The sequence below is a fragment of the Sus scrofa genome, chromosome 1 (assembly GCF_000003025.6).
Source record: "Sus scrofa isolate TJ Tabasco breed Duroc chromosome 1, Sscrofa11.1, whole genome shotgun sequence".
In the NCBI taxonomy this organism is placed as follows: Eukaryota; Metazoa; Chordata; class Mammalia; order Artiodactyla; family Suidae; genus Sus; species Sus scrofa.
In genome coordinates, this window is record NC_010443.5 from 227,941,595 (window position 1) to 227,966,759 (window position 25,165).

At 40.8% G+C, this 25,165-nt stretch overlaps 1 protein-coding gene across 8 annotated transcripts in view; it reads right to left on the reverse strand.

Annotated features, from left to right (window-relative positions):
• Window positions 1-25,165, reverse strand: part of TRPM6 (transient receptor potential cation channel subfamily M member 6) — a 228,413-nt gene that overhangs the window by 132,084 nt on the left and 71,164 nt on the right. For 2 of the 8 annotated variants that reach the window (XR_002336390.1, XM_021064975.1), the window contains exon 1: window positions 21,478-23,265. The exons of 5 other annotated variants lie outside the window; for them this stretch is intronic. Coding sequence is in view for 1 of the 3 variants with exons in the window: in XM_021064975.1 (XP_020920634.1) it covers window positions 21,478-21,516 (39 nt within the window). In the remaining 2 variants the exon portion in view is untranslated. Of the gene's footprint in view, window positions 1-20,890; window positions 21,348-21,477; window positions 23,266-25,165 lie in introns of those variants that run through there. One more of the 8 variants, XR_002336391.1, reaches the window with a different exon arrangement.

A 25,165-nucleotide genomic window follows, 5' to 3' on the forward strand; every position in this document is an offset into this window, starting at 1 on the left:
ATGTGGAATCTAAATTATGGCACAAATGAACCTATCTACAGAATAGAAACTGACTCACAGACATGGAAAACAGACCTGTGGTAGCCAAGAGGGAGAGGGAAGGGAGTGGGATGGACTGGAATTCTTAGGCTAGTAGATGTAAATTATTACATTTAAAATGCATGAGCAATGAGATCCTACTGTACAGCACAGAGAACTATACCCAGTTTCTTGGGATAGAACATGGTGGAAAATAATCTGAGAAAGGGAAAGTATATGTATGCATGACTGTGTCACTGTGCTGTACAGCAGAAATTGGCACACATTGTAAACCAACTACAGATTAATAAAAAAAAAAAAAATTTAAGGCTAGATAGCTGACTCTAGTAGAACTAGCCAGAACAATCACTTTCTTCATGCCTGTTTGGTCATCTATTAAAAATGGAGATAACAATGAGAGTACTACCTCCTTGGGCTATTGAAAGAAATCAATGGCTTAGATTTTTCCCTGGGACTTATTAAGTGTCAGTAAAGCTTAGTTATTATTATTGGTAATATCAAAGGTAAAAACTAGCTTTTGGTTGATAGCCTGGGAACTTAACTTTGATGTATTTTTTTTCCTAGAAAAATATTTCCTGACCTACAAATCTTCCTCTTAGGACCTCTCGTACTACAAACAAATAATTTTTATGGGTCCATTTCTTCCCCTGCTAGACTCCAGCTCCTACAAGCCCCGTGCCACTCACTTCTGTTGCCATAGGGCCCAACCCAATGATTGTTGAATAAGCAAAAAACACTTAAAACAGAGCTTCAAGAATCCACGTATACAACTTTCCCCCCAAGGGTGTAAACAGGAAACCTATGTCATTACAAGAACGTGGAAACTTTGCCCTCCAACTCCCCTATCTTATCTCCAAACTACAGGAAAAGAAAAGTAGGCTTAATTTTCAAGTGTTTCAAATAATTCTCAACTTAGAAGTTTACTTTTTCCCCCTAGTTCATAATGGTAGCCTTTTCAATATACTCTTCAACACTTATGGAGAGGCCCCCCATGTTCAGTTCAGCAAAGAACTACTAGGAATTAAATGTTCATCGGTTCTGATTCAATAGCCCAAATCTATTGAGGGCAAACCCAACATGCTGGATCCTGCCTCTTGGAGCAGCCAATTATTACTGATGGCAGAGAATATGCCATTTCTACAGCTATTGTGGCAATCTTAATAGCCTGGGTATTTTGTATATCCTGGGGAAGGTGGGTTGTATTTTAATTACGGTTGTTCTTTGGGAAAGGGAAAGAGGACAAAGAAGGGAAATAGTGTTGGTGTGAGGCTGTGTTGGCACAGTTTGCCTCATGCAAAACATAATAAGAGTTTACATCTAATCCCAGGACCGGGCTGAGGGTGGGAAATAGCAAAGAAATATCTAAAGACCAATCACCTAACAGTAGCTATATGTGAATTAATTCCTAATGTCACTGAAAGCATTTCTACACTGGGGCTTTTCAGGATTTGCAGATAATAGATTCTCTCTCAGGGCAATCTCTGAGAAGGCAAAATCTTGGATTAAAAAAAAATCATTCTAAATGTGCATGGATTTTTTAAACATCCAGGGAGTTGTTTGTGTGTGACTGGGGGTTGAAGTGCATCCAGCTAATAAGTCATCTTTTTTTTTTTTTTAACTTTTTTGTACTTAAAAAAAAAATCTAATACCTAAAAAATACTTTTTCCAGGTGAAACTGATTATTTCCTTTTTGTATCCCCCTTTATCTTATACACATTACAACACTCACAGTGCTTAATTACGCTTATTCAGTTGTTTTTTCTTAACATTATTCAACTTCAAGACAGGCGCTAGTTTATCACGGAATCTACAAAATGCAAGGAAGCACCAGAATAAGCCAAACAGAGAGTAATATTTTCAGACGCCAGATCAACATTTGATGTTTTCTCTACACAGTTCCATCCCTGAAGTGAGGACCTCTTCAAGCTGAGTGCCAGGAATACGGATTTTCACAATGCACAACGTGACAGCTGGGGAACCTCAACAGTGCCAAGCTAGCCTATCCACTCGAATGACTCAGCTCAAGTGTCCCACAGTGGTGGGTGTGTGTCCACATTCTGAGGGGACACCTCATGCAACTCACTTGAACTAAGATTAACAGACTCAGGAAAAGAGCTTCTAAACCTAAAATAACCCAAACCCAAGGATCTGGTTTACCAGCACTGCCACAAGCTGACCTCACTGGTTTTCCAGGAAACAATCTTTCCAGGAGGCAGCATTTAGGAGTACTTTATAAAGAACAGAAAATAACCTTACATGTTTTCTTCTCTTTAGATAGAAGTAAGCACTGTTTTGCTGGTAATGATTTTTTTTTCCAGAAACATCTTTAAAAAATAAAATGTCAACTAAAAACTCATAATTCCCTAAAAGACCACTTCTTTGTTTAGATGAGAAATTTTACTAATATTTTCATATACTGCCTTATTGAGCAAAAGCATTCAGAACTTCACAATGACGACCTAGATCATAAATACTCATGAACACATGAGTAGAACATTTATAAACTCTCCACAGAGCCTAATGGGGAATTAGAACTCAAAAAATCTAATTCGCCTAGTGGGGAATTAGGTGACCTACATATAGAGCATATCATAAATGTTCAAACTAAAATGATGTCATACTCCATCCTTCCCCTCCCCAAATTATTCAGAACCCTCATGTTATTCCCAAAACATGATTTCAAATGCAATGAGAAGACATTCTTTCCTAAGCTTCAAGGGACACATGCTTCAGCCTTATCCAGTATCCCAGGGAATCAAACTTGCAAACACGGAGTTCCCGCTGGGGCACAATGGGTTAAAGGATCCAGCATTGATGTGTCTTGGATTCAATCCCTGGCTACAAATTAGATGTTTATAATTTCAGATCATGTAAAATCATTTTGATAAGAAGGGAAAAGTAAATTCAAGGTTCCTTTGTGAGTGTTCTTTACAATGGCCCCTGGAGAGTGAAATACAGAATCTGACTAAATGCTAGGCCTATTTGTTGAATAGCCACTATAATCTATTAAGGTTTTCAAGTTAGATACACTCAATCTCCAATACCCATGCGACAAAATATCTACAAATTCATTACCCAAGTACACAGATGGTCTTTATTTATGCCACAAATATCTTGTTAAATTGTCTGAACTTCACTAGGACTATATCCAAGTGAACTACATAGTCTAAAATACTTTTCCTTGGAGTGAAACTATACTCTTTTATCACAAACTTCACTATTAGTGGAGCTATGCTCAAATAATTGCCTTTATTTTACCTTAGGGCTGCACAAGTGGCATATGGAGATTCCCGGGCTAAGGGTTGAATTGGAGCTGCAGCTGCCGGCCTATGCCAGAGCCACAGCAATGTGGAATCTGAGCTGTGTCTGCAACCTACACCACAGCTCACAGTAACACCAGATCCTTAACCCACTTAGCAAGGCCAGGGATCGAACCTGCATCCTCATGGATACCAGTCAGATTCGTTTCCACTAAGCCGGGACAGGAACACCATCAAATAATTGCCTTTATAAACTCACCATCCTCTGAGACAATAAAGCCTTTATTAGGAATTATAGGTTAAAGTCAATTTCATTTGTTATCTATAGTAAGGTGTATACATACAATGAAGATTACTTGTTTCATTTTCTCAGTGAAACACAGCAGAAAGAATACTGAAACAGGATTACGCTTCTTGAAAGTCCATGCAGACACATGCCACATACTTAACTTGGACAAATCTAAAATCTTTGCCAAAAGAATAAAAGAGCGCTTGTCATTTCAAATGAAGTAAGCCAGACAGAAAAAGACAAATATCATATATCCCTTATATGTAGAATCTGAAAAATTGGTACAAATAAACTTATTTCTAAGACAGAAATATACTCACAGATGTAGAAAACAAACTTATAGTTACCAAAGGGAGGGGCAAGAGATAAATTAGGAGTTTGGGATTAACATATATGCACTACCAAGGACCTCCAGAAAGCTTTCACTTACAGAGTATAGCTACCATTATTTACATATTAGAAATCGGAATGGAGACTTTTTAAAATATTTATCCATCATTTCATTTTAAAATAACAATAGTAAATCTATTGCATGTTAAAATAAATATATTTTTATGGAAAAAATTTTTAAAGGTTAATGAGAAGAGTATTGTCTTGCATTTTTTGTCTGGCTTAAGACAGCTGGATTTTCCTATCCACACCTGAATTTAGTCTGTCGCAAGTGGGTTTGGTTGAAGTATTTAAGAATATTTGGCCTCAAACAGACATGAAGTTGGAAAAAGGAAATAGTATTTTAACAGCCTTTTCAGATATTGTGGATTTGTCAGCCAACCTCAGGAAAACTCAGCTGTGTGCTCATGACAGAATGAGTAAAAAAGGTAAATAATGTACCACTATAAAAATAATTTTGATTTTGAGGGTCTCAAAGATCCCTAGGAGTCTCCGGGGGGCACCACATATGAAAAACAACTGCCCAAAAGTGATGGCGTATGGGCTACCAGGGTTAAGTGTGAGTGAGAGACAGGACCAGCTATCTCCTGGTTGGTCTTGGTTCCACGCGCACTTCTTAGTCTGAGTATCTCATCTCAGTAAGTGAACTCTGGTACTTGAACATCCCCTATTTAATCTGGTACTAAAAAGAAGACATACCAAGATAGAGAAAAAGCAATTAGAGAACAAATCCTAATATACTCCTTTTTCTGAGCAACGTAACGGCCTTTTGAAGGACAGTTTTGACTGCGTTCATATTTAACTTTGAGAGTTGACTTTAGTACTTACTACATCCTTACTCCCAAAGATGTCAGTGAAGCATGATGAGTGGGGAATCAAGCTTTCAAAACCCATAGATAGCATATCTCCTATCAGCTTACTCATTCTTTGGTTAAAATATTGATATCTCTAAGAACAATAAATTATTCCTTCATTAAAAAATACTTTGGGAGTTCCCGTTGTGGCGCAGAGGTTAACGAATCCGACTAGGAACCATGAGGTTGCGGGTTCGGTCCCTGCCCTTGCTCAGTGTGTTAACAATCCGGTGTTGCTGTGAGCTGTGGTGTAAGTTACAGACGCAGCTCAGATTCTGAGTTGCTGTGGCTCTGGCGTAGGTTGGCAGCTACAGCTCCAATTAGACCCTAGCCTGGGAACCTCCATATGCGCGGGGAGCGGCCCAAGAAATAGCTAAAAGACCAAAAAAAAAAAAAAAACTTTGATGGGCATATCATATTATTCTAAAAAAATAAATAAATAAAATGGTGTCCCAAAGACCAACGCCAAAGGAGAAGAACCTATGTTTACAAATAGATACCCCATAAGGTACAAGCGCAGGCTGTGGGATTCCTTGGAAGAAGAAATCCCTTCTGTCTGCTGACATTTGGGAAGTTTTCATGGAGGACACAAAACTTAGGCAAATCCTTGGAAGATGACAAAAGTTTTGAAAGGTGGCTGATGAACTTCCATGGCAGTTAGAAATGCAAAGATTTGTCATATTAAAGTATGGCAAAAGTCATGAGGTCACTGGGGAGCAAGAGAGAGAGAGGATAAAAGAACCAAGAACCTTTGAAAGTGTCTAAACATATGGTGCAAAAGAACTCAGGAAAAAAAGAACTGAGAGTTACTAATCAGGATGATGTCATGATGCCTAATGTTGGGAAAGGAGAAAGTTTCTCTCTTTAATGAAATGTTTATTACCAAAGTATGTAGTTTCAAAGGAAAAGTTAGAAGTGTTTAATACCAAAAACAAAGTAAGAAGGACAATTTTTGTCCATGATGATCAGATTGAGAGTCAGGAAATAGGTTGTAAAACAGAGGAAGCAGCTAGCGCAAGATATCCTCAGGAAAAATAAATAATAAAAATAGCTATTAGGTCAGCAACATAAAGCAAAAGCCAGCATTAATGTAGACTCTCCTATATGTCAAAGGCTATGCTAAATGCTTTATGCACTAGCTAAAGTAATATTCACAACTGTGTGATAGATACAATTATTATTACCTCTACAGAGGAGGAGCAGGTTTCATCAAATACCAGCACCAGAGCTCTTTTACACTATGTTTAATAGGCAAAGTTGAGACAAGATTCATTTTATGTTAAGAAAGCTTGAACCTTGTATGTAGATAAAAAGAGAAAGAGTGAAGATTCAAGAGAGAATAAAAGTGACTTTAGAAAATTTGGGGGTGGAAGGCAGGGAAAGAAATGGTATGAACAGCCAAAAAGGAAGGCTCAGCGTTGAAGGAAATGCTTCCTCTTCTGACAGAGGCAGGAGTGGATGACAAACTTTCCCCTTCTTGGTAATTTTGCCCCCAACTCTACTACTGGTGCTTTACAGAAAGCCGTGGCCCATTTAGCTCTGAGGGCTGCAAATCTCAGCATTCTCCTTTGTCCATCTTACCCAGAGAGAAAGGAAGGTAGGAGGAGTTCTCTGGTGGTACAGTGGGTTAAGGACCCAGCATTGTCACTGCCCTGGCTTGGGTCGCTACTGTGGCGTGGGTTTGATCCCTGGCCTGGAGACTTACACATTCCATGAGGGTGGCCAGAAAAAGAAAAATTTAAGAAAACAATGTAGGAGTTCCTCTTGTGGCTCAGCAGTAACAAATTCAACAACTATGCATGAGGACTTGGGTTAGATCCCTGGCCTCACTCAGAGGGTTAAGGATCCGGTGTTGACATGAGCTGTGGTGTAGATCACAGATGCAGCTCGGATCCCACGTGGCTGTGGCTGTGGCTGTGGCCAGCAGCTGCAGCTCTGATTCAACCCCAAGCCTCAGAACTTCCCATATGCAGCAGGTGTAGCCCTAAAAAGACCGGGAAAAAAATTAAAAAAAAAAAGGGGTATAAAGGCAGCCGGATATCTGGAATGGAAGAAAAAAGCAAAGCTGCCTGTATTTCAGAGAACATGATTACTTATGTAGAAAATCCTGGGGAATTTCCCCCAACTCAAATAAAAATAAAGCAAGGAAGGTAGGAGAAGTTGTACAGTCACAGTGCCCCTTTTCATTAACCACCATTTACAGTACAACATCAACATGGCATTGTATGGATTCTATGAATCACAAAGCAGATGAAACATTCTCTCAATAGAGGATCCATCAAACTTAAACTAGATGAGGAATACCAATAGTGTCCCACTGGTCACCCTATGGAGAAACTGCCACGCCATATTCCAGGGATGTCCTTAATATGCCAGCCAAAAAATGAGTACTCCAGAGGGTACTGCAGACGATTAGGCTAAGTAAATGGGAATTTGGGGTAAAGGATAAGAGTAAATTGGAGTTCCCATTATGGCTCAGTGGTAACAAACCTGACTAGTGTCCATGAAGACATGGGTTCAATCCCTGGCCTCGCTCAGTGGGTTAAAGGATCCAGTGTTGCCGTGAGCTGTGGTGTAGGTCACAGATACATCTCAGATCTGGAGTTGCTGTGGCTGTAGTGTAGGCCAGCAGTTGCAGCTCTGATTCGACCCCTAGCCAAGGAAATTCCATATATGTCACGGGTGCAGCCATAAACAGACCAAAAAAAGAGTAAATGTAATCAGGGATTACTGGGCAATTGGACAAGTCAGGGCGAGGTATAATGAAAGGAAATGGGGAGCAAGAACAAGGTAAATGTTTTCTGCTCTAGTCTGTAAGAAATCTCTATCAGCAAACGAGAAATCCTGTTCTTCCTAGGTAACTGACCCCAAGCATTGTTAGAATAACTTCAGCCGTCCCACTGTCTGGCCGTAAATTTTCATGAGCATTCCTTTAGCTGCACTGTACTTAGAGGAATTTCATTTCCATCTTTTTTTTTTCTATTTTTTTTTTTATTTTTTGGTATTTTTGCCTTTTCTAGGGCTGCTCCCACAGCATATGGAAGTTCCCAGCCTAGGGTCTAATCAGAGCTGTAGCACCAGCCTATGCCAGGGCCACAGCAACATAGGATCTGAGCCGCGTCTGCAGCCTACACCACAGATCACGGCAAAGCCGGATACTTAACCCACTAAGCAAGGCCACGGATCGAACCCATAAACCTCATGGTTCCTAGTCAGATTCTTTAACCACTGAGCCATGACAGGAACTCCATTTTCATCTTTTAAGAAATTAATTACTTCAGGTAAATCTTTTACAACTGTGTGCCTAATTGCCATATAGCAAAAAACAAATAAAACAGATTTTCTATATTCTTATAATTGTTAAAAATGCCACTCTTAGTTCTTATACCCTAATCCTTTGCTCTATCATTCATGGGACATGTAAGCCAGGCTCCAACAACTTTTTTTATACGTAATTTTACAAAGAGTGTAAAAGCCACAAGTACAACAGATAATACAGCCAAAAATTGCCTTCCTCCCAGCCTTGTACTCCAGCCATACAGTTTCCTTCCCTGAAATCTTTTCAGTGGTTCTCCTGTTGTCTTGAGGATTAAATTTAAGTCCTTCATGAAGTTTACAGCTCATTGCCCACCACACCTGAGGGACTCCCCACCTGACCTCATCTCTCAACCCTTCCAACTTCAATCTCTACATTCTAAATATACTGAACAACCTTGAATTCTCTGTATTCACCTTGTGGTGTTTCCTACACACTGCTCCCAGCCTAGGATACTTTCCACTCCCCTCTTTCTCCACCAGTTTAGACATCATGTCTTCTAGAAAAACTTTCTAGAAACCCTCTTTCTGGATCTCTGATTCAGGACCTTTCTTCCACATGCCTTTGCACCCTCTGTGCTTACCCCCCTGCACTGTACTGTCATGACCTATCGAGACCCAGAGGATAAAAAAACTGTCTAGTCCATTGCAGTAGGCCCATGACCCATGTTCCAGGCACATATATAAGCATGGTATCAGAATTTCTAAAGTATATTCTGCAGAATCAAGGTAGTACATAGAGAAACAGAAAATGTTTTCTGGTTATGTAAGCACATGCAAGTATTATGATTCCTCCAAAAAGATTAAACTATCCATTGTTCCCCTAAATATATTTAACCAAAGACCATCTCTGAGGATATCACACACTTGTTTCCACAGGGTTCCACTTTGGGATGTTCTTTACCAAAAGATTTCCACTAGTTACCAACTAAGAATGTTCTCTCCCCTAAATTTTACATCTTTTTTTGTTTGTTTTTCCTTTGGGGGGCTGTGCCTATCACATATGGAAGTTCCCAGGTTAGGGGATGAATTGGAGCTGCAGCTGCTAGCCACAGAAACTTGGGATCTGAGCCATATCTGCAACCTACACAGCAGCTTGTGGCAATGACAGATCCTCAACTCACTGATGAAAGCCAGGGATGAAACTCGCATCCTCATGGATACTAGTCAGGTTCTTAATCCACTGAGCTACAGTGGGAACTCCTAAATTAATTTTTTTAATATCTTTAAGATGTTTAACTTAGTCTAAAAGACAGAAATCTTTCAGTTTTGTTTTTTTTTGTTTGTTTTTTTGTTTTTTTTTTGTCTTTTTCCAGGGCCGCACCCACAGCATATGGAGGTTCCCAGGCTAGGGGTCTAATTGGAACTGTAGCCACCAACCTACGCCAGAGCCACAGCAACGCTGGATCCGAGCCATGTCTGTGACCTATACCACAGCTCATGGCAGCGCTGGATCCTTAACCCACCGAGCAAGGCCAGGGATCAAACACACAACCTCATGGTTCCTAGTCGGATTCGTTAACCATGGAGCCACAACGGGAACTCCAATCTTTTGGATTTTTATCTAAATTTAAGCTGAAAGATTTAGGGTAAGGTTCAAATAGTGTGTTCTTTTTTTTCTCAGAAAAAAAAAAAATTGCACCAAGAGTAAACAATTCCCCTAAAATTCTAGGTGGAAAAAGATGTTGTAATGGAATGAGGGTGGTCCAGGAAATTCAGAATCAGAATTCTGTCAGTGGGATACCAAGAATTCTGTAACAGGGGTTGGCAGATATAAAATATCATTTGCTAGGAAAAAATTTCCCAGCTTGTGTTTCTGGCTGTTATACTAGATTTTCAAAGTTCCACTGTTGTTGTTAGAGACTGACTGTACTTGGAATAATTCAGGAAAGAACAACTATATTGTTCTCAGGGGAACATAGCTACTACACAATGCCTTTCCCTAAGTCATTGAGAAGAAAAACTACAGAACAGGTTGCCATTTTCACTGGGTTTTGATTATTTAGACATTTCTTCTCTATTTAACTTCTTCTGCTATCATAAGATAAGAAATATACTCTAATCATAAGAAAAAGACCTTGAAATGATCCAAAAACACATTTCTAAAAGACGGTCTAAACAAAAGCAGCTTTTCTTCTTTAAAGAATATGCTACTCAAATGCTCATGTATTTTGTGATTGATTGTACTATAAAGAATGTTCTACCTTAACCACCTCCAGATGCAAACTGAGGAAGATTCTTCCCTGACCAAAACTGAGTCAGGCTCCTTCTTAGACTCTGTCCTTGGCCCACTCAGTACATTTTTAGCAAGAATCCTGCTGAATTAGTTTAGCAAAAATCTCTCACGCTTGGTATCTGATCACTCTGGTCCACCTTCAGCAAGAATCCTGTTGAGTTGGTCTAGCAAGAACCCCCTATCCTTAATCTATTTATTGGCCTTTTTTCTGTCCACTGACCCCATCCTGCTCCTTGGCAATAAAACTCCATTTAGCTTACATTTGGAGTTGAGCCCAATCGCTCTTTTCTACCGCAAAACCCCCACTGCAGTTGTACCTTTAATAGTCTTCCTTGTCATCTTTAACAAACACCATGAAAAAAATTCTTTAACAAAACCCATGTGCTACACACACACACATCATTGTGGATCAGAAAACAACTGACAAAACATTGGGATTCCAGTAAAACTCAAAAATTCTCCTGGCCTAAACCTTAAAGAGCTCTTCCATTCAGTTAAACTTAAATGAAAGACTCTAACATCAGGAAGACCCAACAGATGACTCCCTCTGGGTAAATGGCTCCTAGTCCTTTATCTATCACCCCGCTTTTCACACTTAGTATTTGCTGAATCCAAACACCAATCAGCAAGATGCACTTTCTTTCTTTTTGTTTTTTAGGGCTGCATCTGTGGTACATGGAGGTTCCCAGAGTAGGGGTAGAATTGGAGCTACAGCAGGCGGTCAACACTGGATCTGAGCTGCGTCTATGACCCACATCACAGCTCACGGCAACGAAGGATCCCCACCCCACTGAGCAAGGCCAGGGATCGAACCTGCATCCTCATGATACCAGTCAGGCTCATCACCACCAAGCCACAACGGCAACTCCAACAAGACGCACTTTCTGTCTAAAATGTCTCCACTCCAAGGGTTGTTTCTCAAAATGCGGTTTATCTTTCAAAGTAGTGGCTGTGAGCAGCTCAAGAACCACAACATCACCCTGAGGGGCTTGCCTCTTTATTCCATCTAAGAACAAAGATATAATCTGTTAAGTCTTATTCCAATTCTCTGACTCCCTCCTAGTCTGCCTTTCTTAAGGCTATCCTCAAGACTCTAGCTAATACTAGAAAGAGCTCAAGTCTTAAGACTTTGGACCCTCTTTGTTTTAATCCAACAGTATCTAATCACTTGACCTGATCACAGAGCAAAACTGCCTGCTTGGAACTTGAGTTTCTCTAGGCCAGATAAGGACAAGTATTGGGGGTTTTGTTTTTTCTTGTTGTTTTAAATCACTTTAAAGTAGGCACTAATTGTGGTGACAAAGGTTAGAGAGGATTAGCTGATCCAGGCCAAGAATCTGACAAGTACCCTCTGGACTTAAATCCTTCTGGGAGGAAAATTCTCTTTCCTAAATTTACAAGATTATTTTAGAAAACAAAAAACAAAAAACTCTTGGCTCTTTAAAAGATCAATGGAGGATATCTATTTTTTTTGCACAATCACTAATAACCTGTTCTGTCCTATAAGATGATATTAATAGCAGGTATCTTAGTCAGTTTGGGCTACTTTAACAGAATATCATAGGCTGGATGCCTTGCACCATGAACATTTATTTCTCAATGTTCTGGAGGCCATAAATCCAAGACTAGAGTCCCCTCCTGGTTGAGCTCTAGTGAGAACCTCTTCCTTGTTTACAGCATCTTCACATGGCAGAGAAAGCACTCATCTCTCTCTTGTCTCTTCTTGTAAGGGAACTGATCCCATTCACAAGGGCTCCACCCTCAAAACCTATTTACCTCTCAAAGGTTCCACCTGCAAATACCATCACATTGTAGATTGGGGCTTCAACATGAGAACTTTGGGGACACACAAACATTCAGCCCACAGAGCCAGGTTAACAATTATTCAGCACTTTCAAGGCACCCACCTGCACCATGCCAAGCACTTTGTTGCTATTAACTCTGCCCAAGAGCATGTGGGATGTAGAGACAGTTATTATCTCCATTTTACAAATGAAGACACTGAGTCAGAGGTTGAGTAATTTGCCCAAGAACACAAATGCTCATAAAAACGACACTAGGATTCAAACATAGGCAGTTCATGCCCTCAACAACTTCATTTCACCATCACTTGCCTGCATAACTTGCACCTGTAACAATCCCTGAAGCTGAATTGTGTCTTAGGCTTTACAAATCATTTTCCTGAATGTCTAATCCTCACACAAATCCCATGAGGTCCTTATTAGATAATAATAAGTGAGCTCAAGCATATAAAGTACCCAGAAAAATCTCCACTATATAGCACATCCTCTGTGGGTATCCTCAGACTCATAGAGAGTTATCAAGAGGGTCATGAACATCTAGAAATTATGTAACAACTTTTCTATAGATATGAATGTGTGCATTTCCCAGGAGAAAATCTCAAGAGCTGGATCAAACCTGAGTGCTGCACAAATGATCCGAATACTCTGTTCTCCAAAGAAGGTATATAAATAGCTAGTGAACATAGGAAAAGATTTAGATGCAAATCTAAATCATTAATCATTTAGATGCAAATCTAAACCACAGTGAGATACCTCTTCATACCTACTAGAATGGCTATGATCAAAAAGTCACATAATACAAGGTACTACTGAGGAGTTTCCACTATGGCTCAGCAGAAAAAAATCTGACTAGGAACAATGAGGTTGCGGGTCTGATCCCTGGCCTCACTCAGTGCGTTAAAGATCTGGCATTGCCGTGAGCTGTGGTGTAGGTCACAGATGCAGCTTGGGTCTGATGTTGCTATGGCTGTGGCGTAGACCAGCAGCTGTAGCTCCAATTTGACCCCTAGCCTGGGAGCCTCCATATGTCATAGGTACGACTCTAAAAAGCAAAACAAAACAAAACAAAAACAAATAAAACCAAAGTACTGCCAAGAATGGGGAGAAATTGGAATTCTCAGAGCTTGCTGGTGGGAATGTTAAGTGGTGCAACCACTGTGGAAAACAGTCTGGAGGTCCCTCAAAAGGCTAAACATAGAATTATGATATGACCTGAAAAGCCCACTTCTTGGTATCTACCCAAGAGAAATGAAAACACATGTCCATGCAAGCACTTGTACAGAAATGTTCATAGCAGTATTATTCACAATAGACAAAAAAGCAAAAACAACAAAAATATCCATCAACTGATGAATAGACAAATGTGATGTGCTGTAGCCACACAATGGAATATTATTCAGCAATACAAAAAAATGAAGCATGGATACATGGCACAACATGGATGAACCTCAAAAACGTTATGCTAACTGAAAGAAATCAGTCACAAAGGAATAAATAGTGTATGAATCTATGTATGAATCTATTTATATAAAATGCCCAGAAGAGGCAAATCTATAGAAGCAGAAAATACATCAGTGGTTGCCTAGGGATGGTAGGGATGGAGGGGTTTGGGATTGACAGCTAAGGAGTGTGAGGGATAATGAATATGTTCTAAAATTGACTGTCATGATGTATGGATAATCCTGTAAATATAATAAATTAAGCCATTAAGTTGTACACTTTAAACAGCTAAGCTCTATGATCTATAAATATATCTCAATAAAATTGTTAAAAAAATTTAAGGTGGAAGTGGCACAGGCAGAAAGGGAGAAAAACCCATAAATAAATCCATAAATAATATGGGTTTACCCATAGTAGAAAAAAAAAATACAAATATACGTCTGCCTATAAGCAGAAAGCTGGCCATAAATGTGTTTTGTTCAGCCCTAACATGTTTTCAATAATCTTTGGAGTTCCCTCATGGCCTAGCAAGTAAAACATCTGGTGTCATCACTGCCGAGGCTTGGCTCACAGCTGTGGTACATGTTTGATACCTGGTCGGGGAACTTCTGAACTTCTTTGGCCATAGGCATGGCCAAAAAAAATGTTTTTTTTTTTTTTTATTTAAAAACAAAAATCTTTGAAGCAACTAGTAAAATATAAAAACCCAGAAGCTTCATAATTCAAGAAAGAATATGTACATCTGCATTTTCTTTAACAAGGAAAGTTGATTTAAAAAAACAAAAAACAATAGAATTTGGCAATACTAAACTTGCATTTCAACTTGACCACAGTCTGCTGAGGCCAAGGGTGGGTAGCCATTTTTAGACAGAGCATACACTAACCAGTAGGCCTGAGTGCCCAGCAGGTCAGGTTTACACTCTAGTTTGAGTCTTTTAGTTGCTTATCTTTCATTTTCATCAGATTCTCAAAGGAATCTCTTAACTCAAAGTTCTACAAAAGAAGGGGCCACAAATGGTGGCCATTTACTCTATAGATAAGGAAACTGAGCTAACTTGCCTGTGGGTATGCAGTCAGCAGTAAAACTACTTTTTTCTAACTCTTTGCTCCCTTCATTACTCTTTTGGCCTCCTGGTGATATTTCTAGAGAGTCTACAACTACTATGTTCTGTTCCTTTGTTGGCAGCAACTGAGAGAAATCAGTGAGAAAGGAAGGAACTTGCCAGAAGTTGTAAAATGGCATATGACTTTCAGGCTCCGTGATCTTATAATCACAAGCAAATTAAATTCTGCCTAGACCTAAATCTCTGGTTTTGTGTGAGCAACTTGAGTGGATCCTCCTGGCCCATAGCCCTCAATACACCCCTACACCAAGGAAGATAAAGAGAATGTTAAACTCGCATACAGGACAGGGATAGAACCTCAAGAGTGTTTTCTCCAAGTGACTAGCACACTTGCTACAGAAAGCACAGCTCCTGGCAGACAGGGGTGTTTCCACCCTGCACCAAGTGGTTTGCTTATGTCAAAAATGACCATTTACAGGAGTTCGAATCATGGCTCAATGGTTAACAAACCCAAGTAGTATCCATGAGGATGAGGGTTCGAGCCCTGGCCTCCATCAGTGCGTTAAGGTTCCAGTGTTGCTGTGAGCTGTGGTGTAGGGTTAAGATGTGGCTCAGATTCCACATTGCTGTGGGGCTGTGATAAAGGCCGGAGGCTATTGCTCTGATTCAACCCCTAGTCTGGGAACTTCCATATGCTCCAGCGCAGCCCTAAAAGCAAAACAAAACAAAAAAAGACCTTTTACCAGAACCTTCAAAATAGGTAAAGTGAAGAAAGAACTTCGGTTGCTCATAGTCATTCACCCTGCTGGGATTTGAGTCTGTGTGGAAGAAAATTCTGTATATGGCCACACATAGATTAGGGAAAGGTGGAAGAATAAAGAACAATCCAGAAGTTTCCATTGTGGCTCGGTGGAAATGGATTTGACCAGCATCCATGAGGAGGCAGGTTTGATCCCTGGCCTTGCTCAGCGGGTTAAGGATCTGGCATTGCCATGAGCAGTGGTGTACATCACAGATGTGACTCGGATCTGGCATTTGCTGTGGCTGTGGTGTAGACCAGGGGCTACAGCTCTGATTCCACCTCTAGTTCTGATCTTGGAGCACTTTAAGATCTAAACACCAGGGGGTCCTTCCACATCAGGTGAGGGCTGGAAAGCAAATGCCAGTAGGGAAAATGCAGAAAAATGAGGGCCAGGGAAAGCACCTGTCTGTGCTATTGAGTAAAGGTCTGCTCCAATCAAAATGGACCAGGAGGTTCCTGCACATGATTGCAAAACCAGAGAAAGAATGCAACCTCCAAGGCAAACAAAATGACTTCTCACTGTCCCCAGTTGTGTAATTCTGAAATAATCTCAAAGTTTATCTGTGCTATAAAGGACTGGGGAACCTTTTCCCCAGAGATGTGAAAATACCAACACTTGTAGGAAGAAAGGGAAAGCAACACTGGGCTACCCCAACAAGGGAACACGCTAAAAGCTCTGCTGCCAAGTCCATGAGAAGCAAGTTTCCAGGCAAGTTGCCTGATGGCTCAGTGGATTAAGGATCGGCATTGTTATTGATGCGGTGCAGGACTGATTCCTGGCCTGGGAACTTCCATACACCGTGGGTGTGGCCATAAAATAAAATTTTTAAAAAAAGGAGAAAGTTTCTAGGAAAGTCCACTGCTACCTGCTCTCCATACCCTAGAAAAGCTACAATTATAGACAAAAGGTGAACCCAGGTGAAAGCAGGTTTGATCACTGAATTCACATTATAGAACAAATCACACTATGGAATTGGTGTGAAATTCTATTTTTTAAAATTGTGATAAAATATACATAATGTGGAATTTACCATCATAGTCATTTTATAGTGTACAGTTTATTATTATTATTATATGTATACTTTTTTGCAACCAATCTCCAGAATTTTTCATCTTGCAAAACTGAAACTTTATACCTATTAACAATTCCTAATTTCCCTGTCTACCCAGGCTCTCGTAACCATCATTCTATTTTTTCTTTCTGTGCACTGAACTACTTTAGACACCTCATATAAATGGAATCATACAATATTTGTCTTTTGTGACTGGCTATTTCATTTAGCACAATGTCTTTAAGGTCCATCTGTGATGTAGCATGTGACAAGAGTTTCCTTCCTTTTTAAGGCTGAATGATATTCCATGATATATATAGATCACATGGGGCATGGTCCATTGCTCTGGTGGCACAAAATTATAGAGTTCAATTTGTAATGATCATGATTTTACACAGAGAAAGAGAGACAGAAAAACTTGATTGAATGATGTTTGTACTCCAGGGAAGGGAAGATAAGCTAATTAAAGCTGCAGCTGAGCTCAGTTCCATTCCCTCGAATCATCTCACCATGCCTCTCTAAATCAAAAATAAAAGTTTGTTTAACTATATATTCCTTGGTTCTGGAACAGGGTTTGGCATATAGGTTGACATTCACTAAGTTTTGTTGGCAGCGTGAATCTAGAAGAGCGATTGCTCAGAAAATGCTTTGTGCTTATTCTTGACTGATCCAGCTCATGTGAACACATTAGTCAAGAGAGCATCAATAAGTACTGACATGGAAAGATGTCCAGTAACTACTCTTAAAACAATCAGGTTACATATAAAACAGTATAATTATCTTTATGTAAAAACAAATGCACAAATCAAAACAATATACACATATGTATATGGGAGTTCCCTGGTGGTTTGGCAGGTTGAGGATGTGGTGTTATTGTTGCGGCATGGGTTGCAGCTAAAGTGCAGGTCGGAGCCCTCACTCAGGGATTTCTGCATACCATAGGCAGAAATATATATGTATAAAAATATACCTAAATAAAATGCTCCAAATCCAGCAGTTTGATAACTCTGGATTGGAGGGGGATGAGGATGAAGGATGAAAGGGGAACTTTGTTTGAATTTCTATTTGTAGTGTTTGAATTATTACAAGTAATTATTTTGGCATTGTTAGTAGAACTTTTTTAAGGAAAAAAAATCTGAAAGGATAATATGTCATAAGAATACATTGAATGTACCTTACATATACCCTTTCTCAAAGAGGTACTGGAGAATGTGCTCCACCAAAATAACGGGAAAAAAATGAAGAAAGAAAAAGACATGGGGGAGTTCCCATCGTGGCGCAGTGGTTAACGAATCCGACTAGGGACCATGAGGTTGCAGGTTCCCTGCCCTTGCTCAGTGGGTTAATGATCCGGCGTTGCCGTGAGCTGTGCTGTAGGTTGCAGACACGGCTCGGATACTGCGTTGCTGTGCCTCTGGCATAGGCTGGTGGCTACAGCTCCGATTAGACCCCTAGCCTGGGAACCTCCATATGCCGCGGGAGCGGCCCAAGAAATGCCAAAAAAAAAGAAAAAGACATGGGAATCAAGAGACAAGATTCGGCATAAGAAAGGGGCAAAGGGAGTCCCTAAAACAATGGTGAAGAGAGAGCCCCAAGTAACAGCTGTACATCCAACATGAAGGGCAACCAGTCTGGACAAGTAAAGGAAGTCGAAAAGCTGTATTCAACAAGACAAAATTGACCAAGATTGCTGCTGCTGCACTAGATCCTTTTTTTTTTTTTTTTTTTTTTTTTAATTTGCTTTTTAAGGCCACACCCTCGGCATATGGACATTCCCAGGCTAGGGGTTGAATTGGAGCTACAGCTGCCAGCCTATGCACAGCCACACCCACTCCAGGTCCAAGCCATGTCTGTGACCCACACCACAGCTCACAGCAACTCTGGATCCTTAACCCACTGAGCAAGGCCAGGGACTGAACCTGCAACCTCACGGTTCCTAGTCAGATTCGTTTTCACTGTGCCACAAGAGGAACTCCTAGAAGATCTTGATAGAATTTGTATTAGAACACCAGTCTGACCAAGTTTTACCAAGGCCTGGCTGACAATGGGCCAGAGTGCAAGTTTCTGTCACCCAAACCCAGTCTATTATGGGAAAAACCTCATCCTTGTCTTGACCCACGACTTGAATGGACAGAGTCCCTTCTCCTCCAAGAGGGAACCTTCAACAAAATCAACACAAAGACTACACACCAGGGCTTCCACAAGTTCACGAGAGACCCATCTTACATTTCTTAAAAATGTGAACACCACTGACAATGAAGCACTGGCCCTGGTCACCACATTACCAGCCCTAGGGGAGAACAATACTAAGCAAGGGAAAGTAACCATGTACTACCTAATTCAGCACTTTGTGTAAAAACGCATAGTAATGTTGACAGAACTAAATATTGACATAGGAGTTCCATTGTGGCACAGTGGGTTAAGGATCCAGCATCACCACTGCAGCAACTCAGGTCACTGCTGTGGCTCTAGTTCAATCCCTGACCTGAGAACAACCACATACTGTAGATGAGGCCAAAAAATAAATAAATATTGACCTAACTAAAAATTATGAGTTAAGATCGATGGAAGCAATGGATGCCTGTGAGTGGTAGGTGCAGGAAAAAGGAAGCTAAATATCCATATTTCATGTTGGAAAGACAGTACATGATGATTAAATCTGAAAAAAAGTAGGCGCAATAGAAGCATTATTTAGACATGAATAAGTAGCAACTAGCTAAAAAAGATGAACATGATTGCTTTTTCTGAAAAGAAGAAAATGATGGAGGTTCTGCTATTTTTAATAATAAACTTTATGCTTATTTGCCTCTGAACTATAGGTATATATGACTTCAATAAAATTAAGTAAAAAAGAGAAAAATCACAACTGAGACCCATATCAGAATATCTTGCCTACCAATGACTTATTTTTTTTTTTTAAACAGGAAAATAGTTGCCATGCAGATTTCTGATGTGACAAAGAAATAATGAGTTATAGGTAGGGTGGCCACTTTCAGTTCCAATACTGGATGATTCTACTGGAAATGTGAGGAGAGTCAAACTCTAAGTGGTTGGGCTTTCCAGCCTATAATAAAACCCATGATTAAAAACTCAGGGAGAAAGAAAGAGACAAGACATATTTCAGGTCCTATATTTACCAAACACTTGGTAGTTTTGGCATAAATGTCCTGCCAAAAAAAAAAAAAAAAAATTCAGCTATCAGAGAATTGTAAACGGAAAAGATACGACCAACATTTGTGGCAAATCACCAATATGCTGCCTGGGTCTTTCCCCTCTCTTCTGGGGTACAATTAACTTGAAATGTTATTCACAACTTTGTCTATCAAAGCAAAGTTTAATATTATCTGAGGGCTGGTCCCCACTTTTGGCCAAAAAAGGAGGCTCATGCCCCCTGGCAGTAGGGAAATATACCTAAGAAACAGCCAGTTTCTTACAGCCAAACCCAGGTGTCAATCAAGCCGGAGCATCTAATGTTTTGTCAGTCATGGAAAAATCCAAAGTAGATGAAAATGAAACATCAAAATTTGTATACTGGGAAAAAGAAATTGAAGAACTCAGTCCCCACTTTGGCAGTTAAAAATGAACTACTTTCTCCCTAGAAATGAATGATCAAAATCCTGTGTATGGTATCCACAGTCTCAGTGTTTTAAAGCTCTCACCTGGGTTCCAAACCTAACTCTGTTTTTCTCCCTCAGTTTGATTTTCCTCACCTGTAAACATGGTGGTGGCAGTGGGTGGTGGTGATACTTAGGTCTCAGGATTTTTGCCTGGATGAAATAGTAACAACCAAACTTTTGTAGTCTACTAAAAATGTTAGGCACTATTCTCAGTGCAATGCATATGTAACATCTCATTTAACCCTCTAATTATAATTACTATTCCATTTTCCAGATAAGGAAAGCCAAAGCTCAAAGGTTCAGTTACCTACCCAACTAATTAGTAGTGGAGCTGGGATGCTACCTCAGGAGACCTGTGTCCAAAGAAAGTACTAACAACCAGACTACGCCGAAATGTATGAAATACAATGTGCACAATAAATAGTACTTATTCACGCACCATGTGTGTCAATCCAGACAAAATAGGTAAGTGAAAGCCAGTTTGAGGTCTGGCCACCTTACAAGAGACCAAGACACGACCAGGGTCTCCACTCCTTCCCCAGACTCCCCAAGCTCCCTTCTTTCCCAAGCATCCCCGGTCTTCTCTAAGCCCCCAGAACCTCCTTTTGAGCTTCTGGCGAGTAGTAGAGAGCAGCCCACACGCGGGACTCGAGGTTGCGACGCTGCAAGACCCCAAGTCTCAACTGCGCAAGGGAGAGGACGGCGCAGAAGGTAGAGGACTGACGTTTACCTTGACCTGCACTCTCATGGCTCCGGGACTCCGGAGCGGGGCGCGCAGGGACGCGCAGGGGTGCGCGCTACGGTCTGGACACTTCTCCCGCCGCCTCCGGTAATACAACGCCCGGCTCCTCAGGGTCTTCGGCGGCCTGACCTGCCCCTCTGCTCCTAATTAAGCCTTCTCTCCTCCCCGCTCCTGGCTCACGCCACGTCCGGTCTCCTCTGCCACCCGCCGGGAGCGGAACAACAGAGCTGCCTCCTCTCCGGGGACGTGTCCCCACCGCCTTAAACTGAACCTCCGGCTCCGTTAGGTTACCGCTCTGATGCTTCCTCCTCGCTGGCCCCATTCCAGCTCCTGGACGGGGGCTGCGGGGCATGCCCTTAAGTAATTGTTCTCGGGTAGCCAAACACTCAGATATGATAATCAGCTCCAGGTGGAGACCAAAGGACTTGAGAGCAGGCATTTCGTAAGTCCTAGCTATTCCAGATTCTAGTAAGATATCTTGTGGCTGGCCCCACCCACAGCCGCCCAGGGCCCTAGGCTCAGATCTGGTAAATCGCCTAAGGCTCTTTGCCCCGCCGGCTGGCAGCCCAGCATACCTGTAAGCACTCCCCGGCAGATCCAGATCGAGCTTTCATCCTGGACTCACAGGTTACCAAAGCCTTATCTGAGCTTCTGACTTGTGCAGTCAGATCTGGGCTCCACCTCCACACACTGCCTTTTACAGCCCTATAGACTTGTCACAATACCTTTTGGCCCCAGTTACCTCCAGTGTAGAAAGGAGGTGATTCCAACCTTACCTGGATCAGAGAGTACAGGGAGGGTCAAATAGGATGTTCATCATAACCACAGACATATTTTATTGTTCTTGTTGAGTCAGTGTGGTGGGGGGAGGACACAGAAGATTTAATCTAGTAACATGCCTTTTACTACCTGGGAGTTACTGGGTGCTAGGTGATCCCTCTGAGCCTCGGTTTATTTACCTATAGGTGAGAATGACAGCGAATAAATCCCCCTTCCTCAGACGCTATGCTGAACAAAGGAAATCCACAAAATACAATCAAAAGCTTTGTGATTTTGGTTATTTTCAGTGGGTTCCTCTGCCTTGGAAGTCGATTAAGGCTATGGTTAGTGACTAGAGTGAATCCCAAGATGCTGGCAGAGATGATGCCCTCTTACTACGTGTGTTGTAAATAACGAGGCTGGCCATTCATCCCTGATAACTGACTTCAATTTTGGGGCACCATCCTTTTAGTCCAGTCTGAATTTCTGCCCAGTGAGCTTAGATTTGCAGGCACTGTTCACAGACTTTCCCCCCTCATTTCTCAATGTGATTTTTTCTTTGTTAGAAAACCTGGAACACCTCATATATGTATTAACATTTTGTTATTTTTCTATTAACACAATCTCCTTGACACAGCTCCTTCAGAATGTTAATCTGTGATTTTTTTTCTTTGTTAGAAAACTTGGAATATTTCATGTATGTATTAACATTTTGTTGTTTTTCTGTTAACACACTTAATCTCCTTGACGCAGCTCCTTCAAAACGTTAATCTGTTATCTGTGAGCAGTTAACAGGTTCAGAAACCCTCCTAAGGCAATTAGCACCTCTTTATTGATTTTTCTCCATACATCTCCTCTGTTAGGTCTGTCACAGCCCTAGAGACTGAAAGCTCTCAGGAATGTGCAGACTCACCAGAAGACCAGATATTTGGAACTCAAGAGTGTTGTCGGGCTGTGGTTACCATCTTTTAGTTTAATCTCTTTGATAAATTTATATGTTAAAATGGTCATGTATTCTTTACAGATCAAGCTTCAAAGCAGAGTCTAAAATAGCAGGGCAATTCCAGGGTTTAATACATCTTGTGTGCTCGTTTACAAGCTGCCTTTCGTTCCCAAACTGTATCAGAAACATCTGAGGCATTTGTTGAAAGTGCAGATTCCCAGGCCCCACCCACTCAGCTCCACTGAGAGACCGTTTGTATCAGAATTTCTGGAGTGAAACCCAGGAATCTGTATCTTTCACAAGCACCTCATTCAATTTAAAAGCTTGTCTGTAAAAGTCCTCTGGCCATAAATATATTTATGCCAAGAGGCTAGCTATGAAATTTTAAATTTAGGGTGTTCATTAGTAGTTTAGTGTGGTTTAATTCAGGTCAACAAATATTTCCTGAACACAGATTGTTTGTCAGGCATCCTGCTGGTGCTGGGAAAACAAAGATCAATAAGACATTGTCCAGTCTGCAAGGAGTTTATAGGGAGGAGGAACAATAAAAAGTGAAACAGTACCTGGGACGCCATTGGTAACACTCATCAACATAAACAGCTTTATTTTCTCATTCATTGGCCTCCCTAATACCTTTTTTCCTCTTCCCATTCTTTTTTTTTTTTTTTTTTTTTTTTTTTGGCATATGGGATTTCTCCAAGCCAGGGATCAAATCCAAGCCACAGCTGAGACCTATGCCACAGCTCCAGAAACACCAGATTCTTAACCCACTGAGCAAGGCCAGGGATAGAACCCTGTGTTTGGTTCTTAACCAGATGAACCACAACAGGAATTCAGAGGTACTCCAATTTTTTTTTTTTTTTTTTTTTTCTTGTTTGGCTGCTCAACGGCACAGGGAGTTCCCGGCCAGCAATCAGATCCATCCTCAGTTGTGACCTATGCTGCAGCTATGACAACGCCAGATCCTTAACCCATTGTGCTGGGCTGAGGATCTAACTTGCATCCCAGCACTGAAGAGACTCCACTCTAGAGACTCCGCTGATCCACTGCACCAACAGCAGGATCTCCACTACCCCAACTTTTAAAGTCAACCTAATGATTTCAAAAGGGAGGGGCACAGCTGATTTTTCAGCAGAGAAAAATAGATACTTTTTATTTTAAATATATGATGGTCTTAATAAGTCCCAGTTATTGGAGGCCATAAGGAATAGTTTCTAATATATGCATTCTTCTAAAGAAAATTGTTTCCATTTTGGATTTGGTTTTGGTTCAGTTTCCATTCTTCTTCAGATTCTTTTCCGAAATAGATTATCATGAAATACTGGGTAGAATTCCCTGTGCTATACAGCTTGTCCCCATTGGCTGGTCATTCCATATACCACACTGTGCATATGCCAGTCCAAACCCTCAGTCCATCCCTCCCAACAACCTGTACCCAACTTTGGACAATTCTTGAAAATGTGAAAGAAGGAGTATGAAGATTGACTGAGCACCTGTAACAAAGTTGGGTACAGGCAAGGCACCTTAATAGCATCATCTTCAGCTGCTTCAAAACAAACACAGCTGATACCATAGCTGATTTACTGATGAAAGACCCCTCTCATCCCAGCAGCATATCTCTTTGCAAGGTATTTTGCAATAACCCTTCCATGCAAAGGCCCAGGCTCTTCTCCACACCATGAATCTGAGCTGGCCTTGTGGCCAAAGTGATATGGTTTAAGTTCCTGAGCCTAGGCCTCCAGTGGCCCTGCAGCTTCAGCCTTCACCTTATTCTAACACTGCCCTGAGCCCACCATCCTGTAAGAGAGACCTCTTGGAGAGCCAACCCTCAGAATCATGAGAAATAATGAACTGATGGTATTTTAAGCCACTAAATTTGGTGGTTACGAGTTGTGCCAAAAGAGACAACTCAGTTTCTTTCTTCCTTTTTTTCTGATCTCCGAGAGGCTTCACTGAGGGTCAAAAATCTTCACTCTATCACCAGGCCCACAGCAGGTCAGAATTGAAGCCAACAAAAATCTGAACACAGATGTGTGTGGCCGTAAAGGTCCATTGTTTTCTCTACACACACCTTGAACATAACGAGCATTCATTAAAAACTTAGTTGGATGACTGAATCAGAACCTGATTTTATGATTTTTATTACTTGTATATATCAGAATTAAGAATGTATTTATTATGCAACTAGAGATTATCATACTAAGTGAAGTAAGTCACAGATGGAGTCTAAAACATGAAACAAATGAACCTAAGAAACAAAAACAGACTCACAGAGGGAGCAAACTTGTGGTTGCCAAGGAGGACGGGGCGGGGGGGGGGGGCGATGGAGTGTGAGATTGGGGTTAGCAGATGTAAGCTATGATACATGGAGGGGACAATCAACATGTTCATACTGTAAAGCATACGGAACTATATTTAATGTCCTATGGTAAAACATAATGAAAAAATATTTTTAAAAGAGCATATATATCTGAATCACTTTGCTGTACAGCAGAAATTAACACATTATAAATAAACAATATTTCAATAAATAAATGAGACAAAAAAGAGAATATATTTAT